We start from the raw sequence: 23,536 nt of genomic DNA on the forward strand, positions 1-23,536 counted from the left end.
AAGGCTCGCAGTGAACAGTTTCCATCACTTATTTTATAAACCGCGAACTGTATTCGCAAACGCTGTGAAGCTAAGTGCTTAAGACGTCTTTCTGGCCACTGAAGCCTAATCATATACGTTAGCTAATACCTAACCACTTGACCACTAGGGTGAATAATAATTACAGTAAGCTGCTGACAGTCATGTTGTTTATAGCAATAAGCCTGGAATTACGGACGAGATCGAGATACAAACGAGGGATACGGCAATAGGAGAGAACGGTGTTTGACACTGTAGTGCTACTATCCTACAACGAATCTTGCAAAAGTTGCAACAAACCTTCCCGATGCTACTGGGGTAATGCAAAAAGGCATGCAGGAATTATGATGTTCCGCTGGAACTCCATGGACGCAACCCGGAAGACACGGAAAAATATGATGCAAGAGAATAGGAAGCAGCAGCCAAATTGAGGCAGAAAAGATGAACTGATAAGAAGGAAGCAACTGCGAAAAAGGGCAAAAAACTAACAATTGAAAGTGATAGGTAATCGACCACAAGGTAACTGAGAAAGATCCAGAACAGCAAACACATTCACCCTAACGTGAAATAATTAGCCATTCTAAAGTGATTACATGTCGGTTGCAATTGCAGTCGTTCCGCCCGTGTAACGCTAAATGAAAGGGTCAACAGAAAAGATTAATTAAAATTACTCTCATAAGTGAACAGAACGCTCCGTTAATAAGTGGAGAACCGGAATGTTTTTTCGTGGACCGTTAAGTCTCGGTATATTAACAAGGACAAAGAAAATTCGCTTGGGCTGATATTAATAAATTGGGCCAGGTTTACTCATGCTCCATAAACCCAAATTTCACGCGAGACATGTTTACAAGTTCTTTAGATGTCATTGTAAAATCTACTTGACACATGTCTATTTCCAATTTTATCGGGACCGTAGCAGTTGAAACCTAAAGTTCTAGAACTACGGGCAGAGGAGGGGAAAATGTATGGAAGCAAGTCACTGCAAAAGAGCCTAGTATTTGAAAATGTTGTTCTAGAACCGATCTTCCAAAATGCAAGGAGGGGAGTCTTATTTAGATCTTACCACTGTAAGCTCAAGTTTACCTAAAATAGTTACTGAGTGGCTGGTGCCTTCAAGTGGAGAAAATTTTAATGATCGAAATTGCGTAGTTTGTTTTAGAAAAAGAACTGCCATAGACAGAGTCCCACAGAAAATAATTTAGATTAACGAACAGAGAAGCCTTTAAGGAGGTGCGTATGATTTTTTCAGCCTCTTTATATAAAGAGTTATGGCGCAATATGTACTCACAGAAATGGAAAAGAACCACGGAGAAGCCTCCGTGAAGACCTCTTGTTGGCCGGTACCCTTGTTACATATTCCAAAAGCCGGTAAAGCTGAAATACCGATGGAATACAACCATTTCTGGTAATAAAAGAATATACCTATAGGCTTGCAAAAAGAGATACATTAGTGATGCCCGTGTTTATAATGACGTATCAAAAACGACAAGCCACTTTAAGACTTCCTATCGTTTACGGTAAGATGAAATTCTGAAGGCAGCTATTCTCAGCAAAATGACAGAAGATTTCGTAGTTGACATTCCTGAGTAGGAGGAAACCCATATTCAGCGCAAATGTTTTCCTCATCATAAGGAATAAGGGGCATATGAATAGACAAACTCAATTTCGGAAGACACGCCACCTATCGTAACCAACAGGGTAAAAAGTCCTGCCAGCCTGTGGGAAGAGTGCACGGCTCAAAAGCAATTGGCCCAGAAACAGTTTGGCTCGAATGTAGTTAAAAGACTCGAACGAAATTGGAAAAGTACTTAAAGAAGGAAAGCTACTTACGCCAAAAAAAAGCGTAAGCGGTGGTGATACTGAATATCAACGTGGCGTTACCGTTTTTTATTAGGTACTCTAGATGTATTTTTTAAATTGGTACAAACTCCTCCGTTTAGTTTGAACAATTGCCAAAGGTTTTGAGGTAGTTATATTAGACAGCCTTTTAAAGTTCACCGAGGAGTTTGGTATACTTTCTAACCTAGATGCGTTTCTAATGATGTTCCCTGAAGAATAATCCTGGACATTAATTAGCAAAAAAAATCAATATATAACTGATTTGTATAATATCTTAATATCTACAAAACAGGAAGATCACGAATACGGGAACCTGCATGAATATCAAAGCAAGCACCCTACAAGAATCAATTCCCCATCCTCTTTTGTGAAACCTAGTGTACGACGATTTTTTTCATATTTAGCGCCTGCCAAGAAAAGTAAAAATGGTTGCGTGCGCGGAGGACTCAGCCATCTAAGCTAGGTTTTCCCTGGAAACCGAGCTCTGGGCAAACAAGATTCTGCGTGCCGTTTCGTAGTGGATGTTGAAAACAGGCTTAGAGTTGGCCTTAGGGAAAATACTACTCATTAGAAATCAGTTCATCGAAATCGCTGAGTTAAAATTTTTCAATTTAAACTCATTATAGTTTATCATTTATAGTTGCAGCTAAAGCAATCAACATCGTGAATTTTTTAAAGAAGATCTTCCCAAACATCAAGTCCCAAAACTCGCATGCTGTGTTAGGCTGCTGCTGTGGAGCAGCAAAGAAGAGATCAAATACGGAGAAAAACAGGGATCTTCTTTGTAAGATTCAAAGAATGGCTACGCTTCGCTTTATAGAAGCATATCGTAGAATCAGTACTGTTGCGGCGCTAGTACTAGGTGAGACACCACACAGGTATGTAAAAATACTGTTGAATAAAAGCGGCTAGTCAGTAGAAATGAAATAACCGGAAAGAGACATCACTATAGAGTAAACCCCAACGGGTATCACAGGATGCACCAGAGGGTGACCCTGGGTGGGTCAGGAACCTTATCCTGGCAATAAAAAAGTGGCTGGACAACTCAGAGCAAATAAATCAATCACTTTTCAACTTCAGTCATAACAAGACACAAAATTAGATCTTTGGAATTGGCAAAGCTTTGTTAAAAATTTGCGTCCATCATGAGCAGATGACGAGCCAGCGGATACCAGCCACAAATGCAGCAAGAAGGAAAGCTAAGACCCGGAAAACAGAGTACCTTTACTAACTTTGAAAGAGAATACATTATGTTACGGACTAAAAAGTAAAACCACCGGCGACTGGAAAATTGGCCTAGGAATCGCAGCAAAATATGGAAAGTAAAAAAAGGAAGGACGCCTTGAACAAAGAAAAAACCAGATTTGGCGCAAACGTCGATCAGCCATTGGAAGGTGCCTGAGCACAAGCAATAAACAACGGAATAAATGATGACACAACAGAAAAAAGCATTGCGTTCAAGGCGCTCACCGTCCACCTCTTCACTTTCAATCATGAACCTATGCCGTCGTCAGCCCCTTCTTCACATTCGCATTGCGTGATAAATGGGTCTTGCAATTGTGGTCCGTCGCATATAACCAAAGATGGCCAATCTAATATCTTCTGAACATAATCATCAGGTTGCCTTCCTAATTGGCAAGGCCATGGTTTGGGACAGTTATGGGCCATACGATAGCTTCGGCCCCAATGTCATAAGTATTATTGTTCCAAAGTTGTTCGAAAGATTTCTGAAAGAGGTAACGTTCAGCTCATTGGGGCATTGTACCTGCAGCTGTCGAGCTTTTTTCTATCTATAAGAGAAGCTTTTTAATGAATCGACTAAACCTACCGTACGTTTTCGAGGTTTTTCAGTAGGACGTTAAGGATGCACGCTTGACTGACAACTTCGCCAACTACCTCACTGAAGCTGTTTTCACAGGTTTTCAGACACTTGTGCGACGCTCCTGCGCGTATCGGGACGCCAAAAAACCAAGCGAAAGGAAGTCCGAATTTGGTGTCTGTGATAAGCCAGAAAAAACGTTCTTTGTCATCAACAAACTCGTTGAGAAATCTAATCATAAGCATGTAATTTCTGTCGAAGACGTTCCAACTTGTAATAAAGGACAATCCGTTGAAGATGCCTTGTTGTAATTGCTATTGGGCCATTAATGGATAAACTGGAAACGCTGTCCTTCGTATCTCCCCTTTGGAAGTTGCATAATTCAAAGCATGCTTGCGGGGTACGGCTACTGAGTGGTCCATCCCATTATACGGATTTTCTTAGAACGTCAGGAAGTTCCGTTATTGATATATTTGCGACGAAGGTAACCATGTATAGGGTAAAGTTGTAAGGTGAGAATGATCCAATGTGAGAAGGCGCAAGCATTCGTGCTCATACACATAATGATAGACCTCACTACCCCAGGTGCACCTCTGTGCACTGTCAAACGCGAAGCTCCTTTCGCGATGCCTGATATAGACAAGTTTCTAAAACTCACCCATGAAGTTGTATGTGACGTTGTATATACCGAAACTTATGCGCAACATCTAGTTGAGAATCTCTAACCTACAGTATAACCCTTTCACCTCTGAAAGCACAAATGAGGGCTTAATTAGACGTGCAGTCTTGCCCGGAGGGCCCAGATGGCCTTCAGGTTTATGGCAGAGGTACGGTTCGAACGAAACGGCGTGCAGAATTTTGATGGACGTCAAGAGAGCGGTGATCGCGTCACGCTATACACAGTGTTTGTCGACATCAAGACAGCCTTCGACTTAGACGGCTTAAAGCTATGCCTATGCTGGCTAATGTGGGTCTATGCACAGACAACTGGCCTTGCCCAGGGGAAAATCTACATCTATTCTTATCCTTTATTTTGTTAAAAGGCCTTTCTGACCAAATAAAAACCCCAAGGAAATTAGTATCTTGTATGCAGCTGACTTAGTAATACACAGGTCAAACAAGTTTTGAGTTCCAATGTAATAGCGAAATTCCAAAAACTAAGTGCAATGTCGTTTGGGCTCTAAGATATGATTCTTGTCCGTCTTAGTGACATTATAATCTAGTTACCGGATTAAGATCCCTGCAAGAAACATCTGCAAAATATACTGGCGTCAATTTTGCCGGTCTATGTTTGGAAGTAGAGAAATGTATGTTTGCTACCTGAGAAGCAGTGTATCGAATATGTTCGAATATATGATAATATTGATTGCTCAGGTGGGATGTCACTGCTCCGAAATCTGAATAACATCCCACTGGAGCATCTTACTAATGTAGGTGGTTAAAAACTTTTCGTTATATTTATATGGACGACATTTAAAGGTTAAAGCCGACAGTGATGCATTAAAGTACCTGCAAGCCGAACCTCTTATACGACGCTGACTCGTTGGTTCTAACTCTGCTCTAACCTAACCTAATTCTGCAGGAGTACGACTTCAAGATTGTTCAAAAAAATCACTGCCAACATGAATGCGGATGCTTTCTCCCAGCTGACCTTATCCTTGAACAGGAGCAACAATGTTGAACTGGACAGGGTACGGAGAGCCAAAATAAAGAGCTCTTGATTGCGGTTAATACTCTGGAGGTTGAGAATGGAAGTTCGCATCACAGCATATGTATTTACGAATGGCTTAGTATACAAAATCGTCGAATGAGGAATACTGCTCCATATTCCCCTGCCACAGACATAGGAAGCCGTTATCGCGTGCCGTTATTTATAAATGAGGCCGGAAGGCATGGCGTGGTATGAGGTCTTCTAGCGGCAAAATCGAATCTCAGGCGACACGACAAGCTTGTGACCAAGCCTCTCATCGAGAAGAAAAAATAACATGACTCTCAAGCAGTAAAGCGGAAGTTCAGAGATATACCCCGACAGCGCAGCCAAATAAGAAAATAAGCACAACAAATATTAATATTAACATTCCTAGGTAAATGCAGCCCAGAGTTGTGTAAAAGGGGCTGCCTAAGGCTAGATAAATCACAGTAAACCAGTGGAAACTTTGTTGATACAATAAGTATGAATAGGTATTAGATTGAATATTCGGTGCGATTTGAGCAATTAGATGATGTACGAACACCTCAGATGCAGCGTTGGTGTAAACAAACAGACGAATGACATCGAATAACTTCAAACAGTTCAAATACATCGAACAGTTACTGATTTTGATCTTTCAGTCGTACTAAAGCCCTACGCTTCTTTCATATATTTAAAGACTGGTTCTTCTTTAGCATTGTCACTGGCGATACCTTTTTCAAGGGGATTAACCTAATTGTCTGAAGTTCCATGTCTTTAAAATCATATTTGAATTACAAAAATTAACATTCTCTATGGAATAAAATAATGGAGTAAAAATAACACTCTCTGTGAAATGAAAAGACACACTTCTTTTGGAAAAAACTATTTCTTTAATTGACTACATCTTACGCGCAGCTCTTCTTAGGGTCGAACTTTAGCGACCCAAAAGAAATCGGTCTAGTTCGGCCACTAGAAGGGTCAATTTGGGTAGCAAAAACAGACTAGTGGATGTTGCTCTGCGTCCATTTCGTGGTTAATTAATTTATTTAATTTCTATGTTAATTTAGGCTAACGAAGACAATTGATCAAGTATATTAGAGATTATCCCTTGCAATTGCCTTGCCCCGCCTCACCGGTTATCTTTTCGCAGCTACCTTTGTAGCCTGTTTTGTTCAGGTCAATCCTACATTTGTATTGATGTGATGGTTCTTGGTACATTTGTACAACATGATTACGGCATCTTTAAAATTGATTGATTGTGTATGCGTGAATAGATCGGCCGACTGTCAATGGACGTTTAGTAAATAGTACTTCTAGTAAATATTCGCTTAATAGGGTAGACTAAGCCATAGATACTGTACCTGGAACGTCATTAAGGTTTGTTTTACAATTTATAATTTTTAAAAAAGTTTTTAGACATACTATATCAAACGAAAATTGCAAACGAAAAAGAAATGCCTAACCTAACCTTTTTTATAATAAATATTTACATACTCTTATAACTGAAGATACAATAAACATTTCGTAATGATTTTGTGTTTCGTTTAGCTTTAATACGTTACCAAGGCTTACAGATTTGCTAATCTTTTTTTTCGCTAATAAAAAGTTAAATATTAAGTGAACACAATGTGTCGGTTTGCATATTGATTTTGTCTGAACTTGATTTTCAAATTGATGATCTATCTGCGCAGGCAATGCTGGGAACCGTATCTGCGGTATTTAGTCAATTAGCTTAGGCTTGCATGCAAATCTTTAATATGAATTTTTACAAAAACATCAGTTCAGTTCGACCGCTTAAAAAAGTCGTTGTGAATCTGACGAATAGACGGAAGCAAAGTTAGGCAAATAGATAAATACATGAAGACCCGGCAGACTTCTTCCCGCACCGCAAAATAAATATCATTAAACATAATTAAGCTGACTGGACGCATATTTCGCTGGTGACTTAACAGCGTACAATACTTGATAGTGCAGCCAACCTAACCTAAACTATAACATACAGCAGCAGTTAATTGCTGTTCACCTAATGAGTTTTGCTTGAGCGCTATTTCATGTGAGCGGATTTGATTCGTGGAAAATTTATTCAAACATGCCTTGCAGCCATTTGCTGCAGACCACTAACACCCGTTTTCAGATCTTTTTGAAATCCTTCGATACCAGTTGCTCAATGCTGTTGAATCGACTTTTGCTTGGTTCAGCTAGTCTATTAATACTAGTTACCCCGGTGAAGTTTCCGCGCCTCACGTAAATCATTCTTCCATTAAAATGTTTCAACAGGTTTACTCTATCCAGAATTCCGCTGTCAGCTTACATCTAGTGGAAGCTAACGTTCGATAGTTTATCAACATTTTTATAAACAAGCTGTTACAGTTCTTATGCGACCGCCCTACGTAAATTCAGCCAAGTGTTTGCTTAGCATGTCGTATTCTATTACGTTGTTCTAGTACTGGTTGGATATTCTCCTAGAATGGTGTTCCCTCTTTGCTGAAATGTTCTAATAGCTTTGTTAGTTTCATCTGTGTAATCTTACTACCTAAAGAAATCAGTAAACTTGCCCAATAGAGAAACGCAATAATGGGAGAATCGGAAGGATCAAATATATAAATTGTCCTGTCGAAGCCCAGCTTGCAAAAGTTCAAGGACAGCAAAACAATCTGGGCATTGATAAGCTGTAAGCGCCGTTTAGATAACGGCTGTGCAGGGCACACGTAATAGGTTGATTTACTGTCTACCTTGAACAGAATTTGGAAAGGAGCACAACTTAGCACGCCGTTCCCCGTTACGCATTTATTGAGACATCAAGTGAGCACAGTTAGCTGTATAGAATAGTAGCTCTACAGATTCAGCCTTACGACCGTCGCGCCTTGCTTCCAGTAGCACGAAACATCGATTAGCCGCGTTGCCTTGGATCGAGTAAAATCGCATAGCGCAGAAGGAATAGGAAATTGTGCCTCGTGCAGGAAAATAAGTATGTGTTGGAGTGGGATTTCATTGGAATGGAGTTTTTCCAAGGCGAACCTGTGCTGACCTTAAAAATCAGCTCAGCCTGTTTACCCTAAAAGGCCGATCAGTGTCAGACTCCCTAAACTTTTAGTAATTATATATATCGATTATTTATTAGGCTTGCTGGCTCTTGCGGTTGTGCCTAAATTTATGCGCAATACCGAGTGGTATCAGCATCCTATTTAAAGGAGAAAAGTATTAGCGGAATGTGGTAATTCCGAAGAAAAATAAAATTTCGTATTATACATAAAGCACGTGAAGCAATCTATATAATGCTGTCGTAGACAGTAATAGTTATCGAAAACATTGTCACGAAAACAACGTGACGATTGATATATTAGCTTCACGTATAGGATTTGTACTTGAGTAGATTTTATCGTTTCATATAAGTAAATTTTTGGCAGTATTAAACATAATCCATTGAATATTTGTTTAATCGTATTAGCAGTTCTTTCTCCAGGAAGCATACGACGCTTCTTCAACCCTCTTTAATTGTCTATGAATGTTGTAACTATTCTATCTTAGAAAAGTGGTCGAAATATTGCATATTGTCCCGCGTTGGTGCCCAGATTCTATTTGCATGAGGTGTGCTCACATCTTGACTTTGTACACGATATGGGTGTGAGTCAAATAATATCCAATGACATTCTAAGCGTGACCTTGATATCATTAAACTGAATGATGTCTAATAATTAAAGACCAGTAACGCGGAAACCCGTCGAGATTATTCTCAGATAAAGTTACCAATAGCCGCTTCTTAGTAAGCTTCCCTTGTTGTTAATGACTTACTCGCTATTTCGAAAAGTTAATTAAATTGTTGTATTTTGTATATCTATAGAAGTCATAAAACCTAGTCTTGTTTATATTAGTAACGAACGTTGAATGACTTTTAGACTGAGAGCAAAATTCCACAAAATAATTGTTAAGCACCTAGTAAATTGAAATGCACAGGGAAGGAAGCTAAGGAGTTGGTTCGCATCAGATTACTAAATGATCTATATTACAGAAGGTTGTATTATTACATATTATTAATGTTATGTAACAGGAAAGCGGCTATTTTGGAGTGAATGGCAAACTGCATCTGGAAGAAGGTGCTGACCTAAACGGATTCTACAGTCGCCTGTGCGATCTCTACTGGCAAATCCCGCGGCCCCAGCTCCACATATCCGATATCGTGTTGGGTCAGGGCATGTTCGGGCTCGTGCGAGTGGGAAAGATTCTTCGGAATGGAGAGGAGATCTCCGCACAGATACAAAGGTAGCTGTAAAAAAAGCTATAGTGAACACGTCTCGATAAGGATGAAACGGTCACCTCTTGTTTTCGAATATTTATCTTAACTTTCGATTCGTAGGAATTTAAATTTTAGTTACCAAAGAAATCTTTATTAGGTTTTTGCAGCCGGAATTTCCCCGATTACACTCTTGAAAACCTTTTTCACATATACTGTGCGACCTGTTAAAATGAGTAACCGTCCTCCTCCAAAGAATTCTTTGCAGAAAATACGTAATGTCGTTATATACTTCCATTCGTTTTAGCACATTTAGATCGTGTGTATAGTTACATAACGGAAGCTCACATTTCTCGCTAAACACCGCATTTAGCTAACTTATCGTAGATTAATTTTGACAATATTCTATGTAAGGTTCTTCTGTTGTTGACAGCAATAGAGCAGTCCCCTTTAAAAAATAAGCCGAAAGCTGGAATGTTCAGTCGCTGTTTCTTAGACTCTACATTTCATAGATCTAGTTGTGCTCAAATATTGAACATAAAGTAAGTGTTACACTTGCAAAATTTGGTCGAAATTGTAAAGTCAATTGAAAAATTGTGTCAATTGAAATGTGATATTCACCATTGTACTTTACGAAAAGTGATTCTATATTCTTACAAACCTACAAAAATGTTGCAAAAACCTTATTTTGGCCCTTTCATAAGGAAAATTGGACCGCGTATGATCTGGATATGAAATTTACATATGAGACATTTTTGTTAGTTCTGAATTAACGAAAATGAGACTAATTTTTGTTCTTCCTCGTTTTTCTTGCTGACGCATCGTACTACTGTTTGAATGAGCATATAGTCTTATATAGTCTAGTATAACATCAGTGTGCGTGCTGTGGTTCCAGACAAAGAATGTCAATCTAGGTGCTCCCAGGATCACCCTCTATTTGGCGTTCCAACTTTTCACAATCTGAATTAAACTCAGAAATGTTACTCTTAAATTTTTGTGCTTCCCTCCCTTAGTTCATCGCCAGGTGGTATCGCAACCTGGCTCCACGCCAACTACAGCCAAGCTGTTTTCAACGCTGTCTCGTGCCGAGCGGGGTAGCCTGGTTAATAGCGCATGCTGTGCAGTGCGTCAGTCTAATGCTAGTGTGAATTTAATTCGCGCTAAGGGCAAAGTACTTTTCCGTATAAAAAATTCTTTTGTCTCTTATCCCACTTGGTATGATAGTGGCGGCGACCGTAACCGTATGCAAACTATGGTAATGGCGGTAGCTGTAACTATGACAACGGGCAACACATTTTGCATGTCTTTTTTTCCATAAGGGGTACAGGCATCGCAGTGCCATATCTCACGGACCGGTGATTCAACGTATCGGAGTAAAAACTGAGATTTAGTACGCCCACACGTTACCTAATAGCACACTGCGCCAATTTTGAAGTTTTCACTTACGACTTGTTTTTTATTTCCATCTACTTCCCCTAGGTTGTCAATAATGCACACTGTTCACCTTATTGCACTAAAAAAGTTGTAATGAGCATCCTATCCTGTAGACTCCACTTCCGTGTTAATTCACCTAGATTTAGCGCTTGCAGGAATTCAAACATATATGTCCTTGTTCTTCATATTGTCATTGACAAAAAGGGATTAAGAGTTTTTTTAACATTTCTTTAACTCTAGTAAATTAGGGCACGACAGCAAAACTGAAAGCCTTTATCCACTTTCACAAGTTCGACGTATCTTATATAACTGCGATGTGGTTGACTGATCACGCCGAACAATGCTCTACCTTTAATGATTATAACGCTTTGCATCAATGATGCCCCCACCAGTATGGCGACAGGCAACTACCTGTCCATACATAAACGACTAGCCTCTTCTACCTTTTCCTCCATTGATAAAACTACACTTGCATTCAGCACTTATCCTGCACTTATTCTGTAATGCTGTCAAGACGCTTATACATCGTGTTGACACTAAATGTGTGTCTCCGTTTTTCTTCTGGGAGATCTTAATGTCAGGCTATGAATTTCAGATGATGACATCCTAATGGACCATGTCCAAATGATACAGTAAGAGTTCTTTTAGTCGTTTTTCCTTTTATATCCCTACTGTTATCATTGACCGAGTGATTATCGACCCGCTTTAGTTTAAAAATCCTGTCCACTTTTTTGATCCCTTTTTGCATGAAAATATTTCTTGGAAAACCTATTTAAATCGTTTCTTCGTCAAATGTCTCCGTGTTGCCCCACTTTTTTGTACTTTAAACCCCCCTTAAACTGTTTTTCAAAATTACTAATCCTAGCTAACAAATTCCTATTTGTTCCTTTTATTTCCTCATGATGAGAACCTTTTTTTCACCAAAAAATGCCCTAAGTTCAATTTCTGGAATTCCGTTTTTTGCTCTTGTTTTGCGACCAATTTCATAAACGCCCATATTAAACCTCTGTTTCAAGTTTTATGTCCGGTATTGCCGTTAAGCATTCTACCAGAAGGCTCGTTCCTAGTATGAAATGAAGTGTACATAGCCCCGGGTTCGAACGTAGAGAACCCGTCCTACTTTCCCCTTAATTGTAATGTAGTTACCGCTTTTACTGCTGTTGCAATTATTTGTTTGTTTGAGCTACGTTTCTTTACATACTTTTGGTTAGGCTTCTGCCGCTTCACTGCTTAAATGAATGGGGCATATTATGATTTTATTATTATTATTATTTTTGATAATGTTGTGCAAAATTTTTATCAGTTAAATTCCGTCAATTATGCAAGAAATAAGTTTTTTCGACGTTTGTTTGAAGTTTTGTTAAGCGATCTCTTTGAGGATTTGTTTTCATGTAGTACCATGAGCAACTATAAGCTCCATATAGAACTTTTTTCAGTACGTAAAAAGGTGGCAGAAGTTGTTGACCCTGACAAATACAACTTCAAGGCGTGTATTTAATTGACGAAAATTACTATTTTTAAAAATGTCAAGTTCAGATTTTCAACGGCATTTCAATAACAATTTTGTCAAAAGTTATTGGCCAGGACCACAAATTTCGATTTAAAAACTTGCATATTTCTCGTCGGCTACGAAAAATGCATATATCTTCATTTTGCTAGATAATTACCTTTTATAGTGTATCGACAGAGCACCTTAAGAAAGGAAATAGCGACGTGATCATGATGTGCATATGTAATGCCATATACATATTCTTTAAGGACCAAAAATTGATGAGTCCCGTCTATCACTTATATACATAAATTCTTTGGCTGAACCAGTTGAAATGTCCGATACCATACGACTACCTGATTTTCAACAAAACGCCGGCATAGAGATAGCTATTCCAACGATTACTGGTTTTTTGCGGGTCCCCTGAGTTTGCTTCTAATAAATAAATGTTACTATAGAGGTTTTGACCGCCTCCAGCACAAAACGAAGTGTACTTATGTTCGATTTTGAGCTCCGGACTACTTCATGTGTCCGTGAAAGTAGTAGACGTGGTCAATGCACTATCACGGAAGAAAAGCCGGTTACTAGCAAAGAGCAGGAAGCCGGGCGGCTCGTAAGATCGTGATACCTAGAGTGAAGCCAAGTCTCTGGGTTTTTAGGCGTCAGTACGGATGTAGCGGGTGATGGAATATGCTCAAGTGCGACAAAGTGGATACCGAGGAACATAGAAGCCGCCAGAGAATATAGTGTGTTGTGGATTGCGAAGCTTAGGCGACAAATGACTCGAACGAGTTAGTACGGCAGATATAGGGCTCAGAACTGAAGTGTTCGAGGGAGAAAATAAAAATAGTTTATAGTAGAAACAAAATCTTTTGTCTTAGTTACTATTAAGGCCTGGAGAGGTAGAGATTAACTTAATGCTTCATCCGTAGTGCTGACAAAGTGACCATATATGTCTTCTACCTAGCTCTAGAAACTCGCTGATCCTGATAAGAGACATCCATGGCCGAAATTCTTGTCTGATCAGCAGGTAACGGGGTGGCTGTGTCTCAAACGCGGAATTCAAGGTCAGCAGTGACAGACTGCGTGAGCACAGCTTTGGTAGCAGTTTTCGATAGTATTCACGTTTTGGTGCAGTCGTAAGCTGTTATAAATGTTATAACAGCTGTTATAATGTAGAGATACACGAAGTGGTTTAGGCTTTGTGCACAAGGTTTCATTTAGACGTGACCGTACCCATTCTTACTTTCTGCATTGGCCCACTCCCATAGGTGTTTTATGTCCAAAGTATTGTTTTGGATGGATGGTACCTTTCAGCACAGACCAGACCGAACGCATGTAATTAGTCATGGTCAAAAATGTATCATTTTCTGTTTTTCTTAAAAAGAGACTAAAGCGCTGATCAAAACTTGCCAGATACTCCTATAATTTGTCGATGAAGGAAATACCTGAAAATCAGCAAAAATCCATTTGCTTCAACTTAAAACGCGACGATCAGTTTACCAATTTTGCCTGGTCAAAGTTCTTGCTCCTTAATATTCCTTACGACTGTTTACTGAGCACTACGATGCTTCAAAATCAAGGCGACATTAACGCAAATAACGGATGTCTTCGCTCAACCAGTATCCTATAAAGCATTACTATCGTAAAAGTTAAGCCAATTTGTCACGCTTTCCCTCTGTAAAAAATCAGTTACCCGTTAAAAGCTAGAAGAAACGAATTCTGGTAATAGTCAACTAGTGGTTATTAGTAGTGAGCTAGTTTTGGATTAGTTGCGTGTCTGTAACTCTATGTAAAGGAATTTTCGTAACGGTCTTTTTGACAAAAAAGAGGTACTGGTACAGTAGTGTTAAAAGAGACTCTAGGGCTAGACGCTGCGAGCTGCATCGAGCCAAGACGCAAATTTTCAGCCAGAGGAAGCGTACTTATAGGGGGATGCCTCACATATTAGGGTACTCGTGGTCTGCGCCGAATAAGGATACTGTTACGATCATGTGCAAATGCATGTGTGGAGATGTGTAGCAATATAAAGAATTTTTTGCGTCTGTTCTAATATATATATATATATTCGTTGTTTCATATACACAATATAGCCTTGTTTAACCGATAAGCACCTCTAAACAAAACGTAGGGTTAATGTTTCATGGTAAATAGGCTTGTATGCTCAAACGAGTCGAAAGATTTAAAAAAAATTCGATTTTTTTGGCCAGAACATGCGCAGTCAAGGAATATGTTGATGTACTGATGAAGTTAGGGCTTAACAGATACGAAGTTAAAATACATATGATGATGAAGTTTTATAATACATCTATACATTCATTCTGGTACTCGCATTTTTCGATAACTGAAAAATGATCCTACACTGCAACATAAAATCGACTTTACATTCATACCATGAAAGGTACGCCTTTTTTCGGGGTCCACTTAGCCAGGCAGAAATTTTAGGTGAAATCGGAGTTGACCTTGCCTTTCTTTTTTAACAGAGATAAAGGGTTATGTACGTAGGGTGTCCACTATATAACTGATCTTGAAATTAAACATTTCAAGATGGCAATAAACGTGTCACTGAAGTGCTTCATTTACATCATTGGCAGGTGTGGAGCACATTTTGCTTTGTCGGATAGAGAACGACGAGTTCTACTGGCTGAATTAGAGACGGTTGTGCAAGTTGGTAAGCATCCAAACGTAGTTGAATTTATCGGAGGCTGCGAAGAAGGTGATGCATTGTGGATGGCAGTTGAACATCCGAATAATCCACTCAGAGGAGTTTTACTGGCTAGCAGGTAGGTGAGGAAAAATACATACTTCCGCATTAACGTAAGCACATTTGAATTTTTGTTCAGTTTCGAGCATTAGTAAACTACATATTTTATTGTTTAGTTTAAAAGGCGCTATGCGACGATTGAATCTCGGTAAAATACGATTTTTTGTTTCCTAATTTTAGCTGGATCTTTTCACTCTGTGTAAAAAATAGTTTTATGAGTTTAAAAACTGCGCCTTTATAGGCAGCTGAGACTGGGCGCTTAAATCAACCCTAGATCTAAGTCTTGGGTTTGGCATCACTTATCTCTGAGACATGCAATAAGGATGTTGGGCGTTGTTGATTCGAGGTCCTAGATTCAAATAAACATACAAATCCAAAAGCTACTATGAAGAGACTAAGGTGAACCAAAGATCACATCAAAATTTTATGTAACATATATAGTACATAAATGGACCCGCAGACTCCGCTCCGCAACTATTTTTCTATTATACAGTTAAATATAGTACTTTTATTATAGATACTTTTATTATAGAGGTGACGTTAGTCTTTACTTTTATTTTGAAACTTTTTTTTTCATTATTCTTAAAATTTGTTTGATCTTTGAGTTTTGAAAGCCCTGAAAAGGACTGATTGGTTTTTCTTATCGAATCAAATAATTTTATTATTATTGTAGACGCAATGTCATCGAGCATCGCGGTCGTAGTTCCGGTAATTAGGCAATGTATATGTGAATTAACAGAGTTGTATATAGGACGGTTTACGAGTAAGTGAGTCCTTAGTTGTTGACGACGATAACGTTGCAGAATACCATGCAGCGTGATATTCTTGTTTTTGCTCTTTTGAAGGAAAGCCGTAACGTTTTGGAAGTTTTGCACATGACTGAAGGTAACGTTTACTTGGACATGATCAAATATAAGATATTTGAAAGTAATGAGGACATTGTTCCTTCTTGTGTTTTATGAATTATCACAGCCAGACATTGTTGTACCGTAAACTCACGTCGCCAAAACAAAAATTCGTCTTTTGAAAGATTGAAAGTAATTTTAGAAAGCACAAGAATGTAATCTTTAAATATACCCCCAATAATTCTTATTAGAATAATATGGCTGTATATATCAAGAGCAATAATACTTGGGCTTTAATTGGGAAGGATTAAGTTTTTCATAAGGATGATCGGTAGACCTTGCCTTAGTTGTAGATTCTAAAGCGGCAGTCCAGATGGACTATTGAAAAATTCTGTGGGGAAATATGCATCGGCGATCGCCGCTACTGGATGGAACACGTGATATTCCCTGAAATTATCAAAAAACTATTTTATGCAAGTATTGTTAATATTCAGGATCTGTTTAATTTGCAGACACTAATATGCATATTTTAGTGAGAATATCTATAGAATTTTTAAATGATGTCGGTGTATATATAAGATCGATACGTTGTAGTATAGAATCCCGTTTTAACTAATATTTTCCGTCGCTGTAATTTTATTAATGGCGTTTTTTAGAGTTTTACGGAAGCTGGAAGTACTTGGCGTCAGCTCGTTTAACCGCATATTGGTAAACCAATTGAATATTGTAAAATGCCTCCATAAATACGATTCTTTTATAGAGCCGTCAGTTATATCGACATTGCTATTTTTTACTACTGCTTGCAACTGACGGAAGTCGCCTAAACAAGCAGCTAAGATTCCTCCAAAGGGTCCATCTTTGCTACATACACCGTCAGGCTTTCGACCAACGATTTCGAAGGCCTCTCATCCATACGGCATTTCTCTCAGATGTGTGCCGCCGTACGAAGTAGATCTGTCGTTTTTCTCTAATCCCTTTCTATCTTGAATACTATCCTCCTTGACATGAATGGAAATTTTGTTCTAGGATGCGCGGCTCGTCTTCCGGGCGCCAAGGTTGCCGCAATCTTTGGTGGTGGTACTGCACTTTTCCATCTTTCCTTGCTTCGGGGAGCAGGTAAAAAAGATTGTACCTGCTCCCCTAATGCGCCGACGAAAATCATTGAACCGTTATTTTTTTTCAAGGAGCCGCAGACATTTTCTATTTTCTTCGTTGTTTATTTAAAAATGGTTTGCGAGTGGTTTTGATTTACAATGAGGTTCTGTTCCTTAATATTTTGCTGCAATTTCCGTGGAATGTCCGCGTTTTTGCTTTCTTGGTATTCATGGAAAGGTTGACAAATTGAAATATTTGAGCTTTTCACTAAAGTTTTTTATTTACCTGAAGATATCTATAAATTTTGTCGTTATAGATGTCAGCAATAGAAAGGGTCACGTTGTTCCTCAATTCTCAGTCTTTATTGTAATCTTTTGAGGCGTTGTTTTTCTGAAAAGGAATCATATATTTAGTGAATTGTTGGCTTTTCCCATCATTAGCATAATCACAAATAGCTCGCGAATTGCATGAGGCATCTGGGTTTGCTCGCATTTTCTATGGTCTCTTGCCAATAGTCGAAAAGCAGTTTTTAATGGTGGAAGAAAAACGCCTAATAATATTGGTTCTCAAACATTATGAAGTAATAACAATAAGTAATAGATTTATTCCCAAGCGTGCAGAGACAACTGAGCAAATTCTCTGTGCAGTAAGTGGAGAACTTCGGGGCTTCTAGGTGTTTTATGTTGTTGCGCTTGTTTTTGGCCCAAGTGTAGAATTTGAGTAAGTTGACTCAGAACAATTGCCACCTCGACGTTGAAATATACTTGCGGGCAAATCAATTATATTGCGAAATATATTTAAAGGAAAGGACAAAACGAACCTGGAAGTAGACGAACAATACCTCAATGGTATTGTGCGATTGCACAGATGTTAATCTTTCAGAAACATCAGCTATGTTCACCCAATGAGTGAATTCATTTACTCTCTTCAGAAGTTTAGCATTGTATGTGACATGCTATTTCGATGTAATTTTGATGTCGATGCTGTTGGCCCATTTTGTAATCTGCGAAAACTCCCATTGCACAAACATATCGTAGTTCTATGATCGAGGTTTGATGTCCTCATCGAGTCCCAACATAATGTGGGCATGGCAGCCCGCTTTTTTGGTATTTCTTGGTTGTCAGATATATAATAATGTTGTCGAGCTTCTTTATATGGTATTTTATAGAAATGGTTTTTCAGCTAAAACATTTTTCGATCAAATCTGGGCTACCTTCCGGTTGTTGGCTCTCGGTAAAATGCCTTACAATTTATGGTTAACGCGCTTTGCATGTCATCATTAGTAATATACATTTCTATACGTACGAATATCAATCGTACCGTCCTGTTAAACTTCTGCTATGTGCCTTGGTTCGCCTTGAAATGAAGATGAGAAGATGGAACGTGTCTCAACATCTACGAATTTTTCCTCATTGTTTTTGGCATCACTGAATGTTTTATGCATAATCGATCGTAGAGATTTTATCACGTCAAGCATAAAATTACGCATCAGACAGACCATATATTATTGAAATAAAGGGTCCGCAACATGATTAAATTGATTTCCATAATGATTCAAGGCGATTACCTTTTGTGTCGCGTCATGCACAGTTTATAAAGCCAATCATCTTCACCAAAATAAACAGCAATACGTACTCCAAGCAGTTATAAGATAGATGTGATCCTGAGGTGATCTGCAAATGATTCGTTTTTCTATTTTGGTAATCTTGTTTACGGAGACTGCCTGCGTGCCCTCTGATATTTTCTGAAAAGCCTTTGCTGATATTATTAATAGCTTGTGTACAATACTTTCAGTTTTTTAGGCAAGTTTATATCATTTAAGTAGTCCTTTTATACAATTGAATTGAGGAGGTAGGCTTTACGGTAAAATTTTGTCCATCCTGCCGATCTCTGCGGACATCTTCTCGTGTTTGTTCGTTTGTTTTGCAATGTATATGTTTTCATAGCATCAAACCGATGTCGATTTTCCGTTTTGTCTCGTGTTTTTGCGTAAAGATGTGTTGCCTTTCACTATCTGTTCAAGGGTGCTCATTTGGTTATTCTGCTGTTTCAACAGTTTTCTTCACGTCTACACCATTTTAGGTAGCTATCCTTGACCATGATCGTTACGGCATGGTACGGCTGAATAGTTAGCTATGATGTTTACACACAGGTCCTTCTATAATATGACTTGAAGACAATTTGTTATGTAGCAAGTGTTGGGCTCACTTACTTACGGAACTCAAGTTTAGGGCTTATTCACGGGACACCATTTTGGCACCGACTATATATACCAGCGCTTCCGGGACGTATGTAAATTGGCCGGCCGTAAGCCAACCTCTGAGGAACATGCGTGAATCGGGATAACCTGGGATCAACTTTTAATAGACATTGTGATTGATAGAGATGGCTAACCTATTGATTTTCTTTGTGGGACGTCACTAAGGCCAAAGGACGTCATAAAGTCAAAATCTTTTTAACTTTTATATGAAACCTTAAGGCATAATATATTAAATGAAGATTATTTCTTTTTTGGGGTGTTAGCAAGGCTTATGGGTTTTATCTTTCCTTTTTACAAAAAAATAATTGCACATATTGAGATAAATAAAGATGTGAATACTTTATGATCATCATGTTTTGGTTAATGTGTTAATTCTGCTTTTCAGTTTTTTATCAATAAGTAATCATATGTATTACACTTAATAAGGCTATAGGCATTCGGTATCTTTCGGTTGACATGTTGATCCTGTTTTAGGGACGTCACCAAAATTTGCTTGTTTTCGTTTTTCGTTCCATTTATATACCTTGGTAATTTCTTTCGAAAACAAGCTAAAGAAAATTAATTGTACATTTGCCGCTTCAGCTTTTCAGTTGACATGTATTAGAAATTCACCAAAACACTTAGAATCGCATTTTTACCATTACGATCAGTAGGGCTACCCCCCCCCCCCCCTTCCCCTCGGTTTAGAAAAAACTTCTTGAGAATATTTCTAAACAACTGTTTGTTATTTTAGTCGCTACGATATCCCAATTGATACTTGAAGGAGATTTGTTCAAAAAGTACCTGAAAACGCATTTTCAGCCCACTGCCGGGTAGACTAATCAAACTCCGCAATAGACTTAAAGATTTTAGATATAGGGATTTTCGAAACGACCCTTCTTGCATAGAACACCATTTTGAGTCTCGGCCTTCGGGGGCATTTTCGATGTTAAAACCGAGGTTCGGGTATAGGGACATGTGTTGTACTTTGATTCAACTCGGCGAGAGCATTCGATTGGTATCAAAAACAACCCCAACTCCACATAGACCACCATGCAAACATTCGACTGCAGTTTTGTTAGTAGAAAAAATGTTGATAAAAATCCCACTACATGTGTGCTACCCCAAACCCTACAACTTTCTTGCAGACAGTCAAAAAGCCTATGGCAGCGGAGGTCAGATGTTTTGACTCGTGATAAATCCGTACTGTACTTATTTGTGTATCATACAACAGGCTGTCTACTTGTAAAACAAAAGCAATGCTATACTCCAGCCAAGCTTGATAATAGAGAAGTAAACGAGGTCCATTGATGTAACGTTTAAATGTTTAGATAATGTTTTACTCCAAATGACAATGGCGTATGTAATTACAGATTCAAGAAGAATTAATAAAATATAAACGTATGTATTTTGGGAAAGCTCTCACGCAGAGACTAAATGGAAGAGCAACGCCTGGCATTTTGGGCTAATGCATGTAAATGACTAACCCAGTCTTATTTTGGTGCATATGTTAAGTCAAGATGTTTAGCGATGAGTTTAATGAATGTCTGCCCCGAATGACTGTCCCATCAAAATCGAACTGCTCGCTATGATGATCCCACACCATTCGGTATAATGATAAAATGCGCCAACGACTAGATAGATTGAGTGGCCGCAAAGAACTTATTCCTGCCTGCAAACGATAAACTCGCGACAAACGATGGTCCGCTTTGATATAGGTGGTCCAGAGCTACTTTGTGGTTTGAAATACTTAGAACCATGTAAAACAATGACATTTCTGTTTATTGCCTAGACAATGTAATCTGAATTTCGAGAGTTTTTTGACGGTTTTTTCAGAATCATGACTTTCCTTGAGTCGAAGGTAGAATACGCCAAATTCGAATCGCTGCATCGAAATCACGCGGACTTGTTCAATTTCGCTTGTCTCGATCTAGGTGTTAATTGAAGTGTATCGATAAGGTCGTGCGTGTGTCCTGAATAGCGTCCGTGGTGGCAGCAATGCCTTTTTCTATTTGAGATCCTGATGCACCACACATTTCCTCCGTAGTCTTTAACCTCCCAACTTTCGTTCTTAAAATGCTTGCACCAGTAGCGAAATGTTTTCCGCTACATGCCCGCCGTTTTCAGCAATCCGTGGTGATTTCTATCAGTGCTTTTACCTTCAAACAAGAAAAATTAAATCACTGAGCACTAATCTTCAGCACTAAACACTGCGTTTGACTCTAAAGTGACCACTATTTATTTATGAAATTTCGTTTATTAATAGCGCTAGAGTTTTTTCAAAACGTTTGCGCATTGATCAGTACCACACAAGCTATTACTGTAAATAGCTACTCAGTATCTGCTTGTAATTGATTTTGAATGGTCACCGGTGTAATACAAACATTGTTAGAAGTTCCATTCTAGTCAAAAAATAGTTGCATCCATATGGTAATAATGAAGTTTCAACTGTTGATGTTTCGGTTCAGACAGCAAACGGAAAATCGAATAAGCAGCATCCCAGAATACCGGCTAATGGAAATAGCAATATCCCTCGCCGATGGCATGAAGCACTTAGCACACCGTGGCGTGTGTCACGGATGTCTCTCAACTCGCAGCGTAATGGTCCACCTGCCAGAGATGACACCTAAAATCAGCAACTTCTCTATTTCCAGGTTAGTGTTGTGCCATAATAAACATAACTAACTTCACAGGCAATCATGTCATGTGTGACATATAGAATGTCAATGATACGTTGTGCTGAATGTGCTCTTGCTTGCTTAAAAACCCGGGTGAATGTCACATTTGCAAAAAAATTTATATGAAGAAATAATTGTCTACTTATCGATTTTAGCAAACCATAGGTAAATAACAATTTTTTATAAAATGGGTATTGCGCTTTTCCTAATATTGGACTGCATTGCAATTTTTCTTTGAAACTAATTATAAGTATTTTTTTTTTTGCTATCACGTTGTTTAATAAAAGTTAGTTATATATTGAACCATTATCGTGACGAAATTCCAGTTTCAGTAGGAATACATGAAAGACCTTGACTGTCTCTTTTATGGGAGGCATCGCTGTCCCATCTACATCTCCTTTTGATATTTTGGCCGAATGAAGCGCTATAAGCCCTACGTAGCGTTATTATAATATATACTTAATATTACTTACGTTATTATATTATAGTATATATTATAATATAATAACGTTTATCGTTCAAGCTGTAAAGAGACGAAAAACTTAATAAAACAGAAGCTGCGAGTACTTAATCATTGAAAGATACATTATCACCACGATGAGCGGACTGAGTATCTTCAAGAAAGCAACTGCGACATAATTACGTGATAGCAAAAATAGCAAAAGACGCTAACAAGGTTGTTGGTTCTGCGGTACTTAGAACCTAAACTTGGTTAGACGCGATCCCATGTTCTTCAATTAGGACACATGTCGACAGCGCTACCCGCATAACCGTCGATTTGAGTTTGGGTGCATACACGAAAACGGGTACGCTTAATAATCCACCACAGCTCTCGATATGGTTAGCTGGTTGGCGATCACGGCCGACATAACTTGCCCTGAACCAACGTAGGGAGAAATCCGAGGCACCCTCAGATATTATAAGGTGCGATAAATGGAGAAGCTTTAACTTGAGATTGCCCGCGAAGTAACAAGTTGAGCCGGCTTGGCAAAATAATGCAAATTGCACAAGTACTTACTACGGAAATATCTTGCATTCATTAGCGTTTAAGAGACTGAATTGGCCGTGGCCCATGGTGATAGATCTTCTCGAAATTGTATGCTATAGACCAGAAAGAACCGCAGAGTATTCATGTTGTAAAAGACGTCCATGGACATGCAGCGAAGCGATGCTGCCCATGCTATGGACATAGTATTTCAGTGGACCGTGCGGGTTATCTGGTGTAAGGGAATTGATCGACTTAGTGATTCCGGATATTTAAGGTTAATTCAAGGATTAACAATAATTGCAGGAAAATAAAAGACAAAAAGCTCTCATTTTAGTAGATTTTTTAGAAATAAAAATATTTAATACCTGAAATATATGTATTTTATGTCGTATATGACACGACTTTTCACGTCTTCGGCCAGAGTC

At 38.6% G+C, this 23,536-nt stretch overlaps 1 protein-coding gene across 1 annotated transcript in view; it reads left to right on the plus strand.

The window, feature by feature from the left end:
• LOC111271750 (ephrin type-A receptor 3) overlaps nt 1-23,536 on the plus strand; it is a 55,552-nt gene that overhangs the window by 23,024 nt on the left and 8,992 nt on the right. The window contains exons 7-9 of the mRNA XM_022852732.2: nt 9,397-9,608; nt 15,097-15,285; nt 21,914-22,099. Coding sequence (XP_022708467.1) covers nt 9,397-9,608; nt 15,097-15,285; nt 21,914-22,099 — 587 coding nt within the window. The remainder of the gene's footprint in view (nt 1-9,396; nt 9,609-15,096; nt 15,286-21,913; nt 22,100-23,536) is intronic.

This window comes from Varroa jacobsoni, unplaced genomic scaffold, assembly GCF_002532875.2.
Source record: "Varroa jacobsoni isolate VJ856 unplaced genomic scaffold, vjacob_1.0 scaffold_179, whole genome shotgun sequence".
Taxonomy (NCBI): Eukaryota; Metazoa; Arthropoda; class Arachnida; order Mesostigmata; family Varroidae; genus Varroa; species Varroa jacobsoni.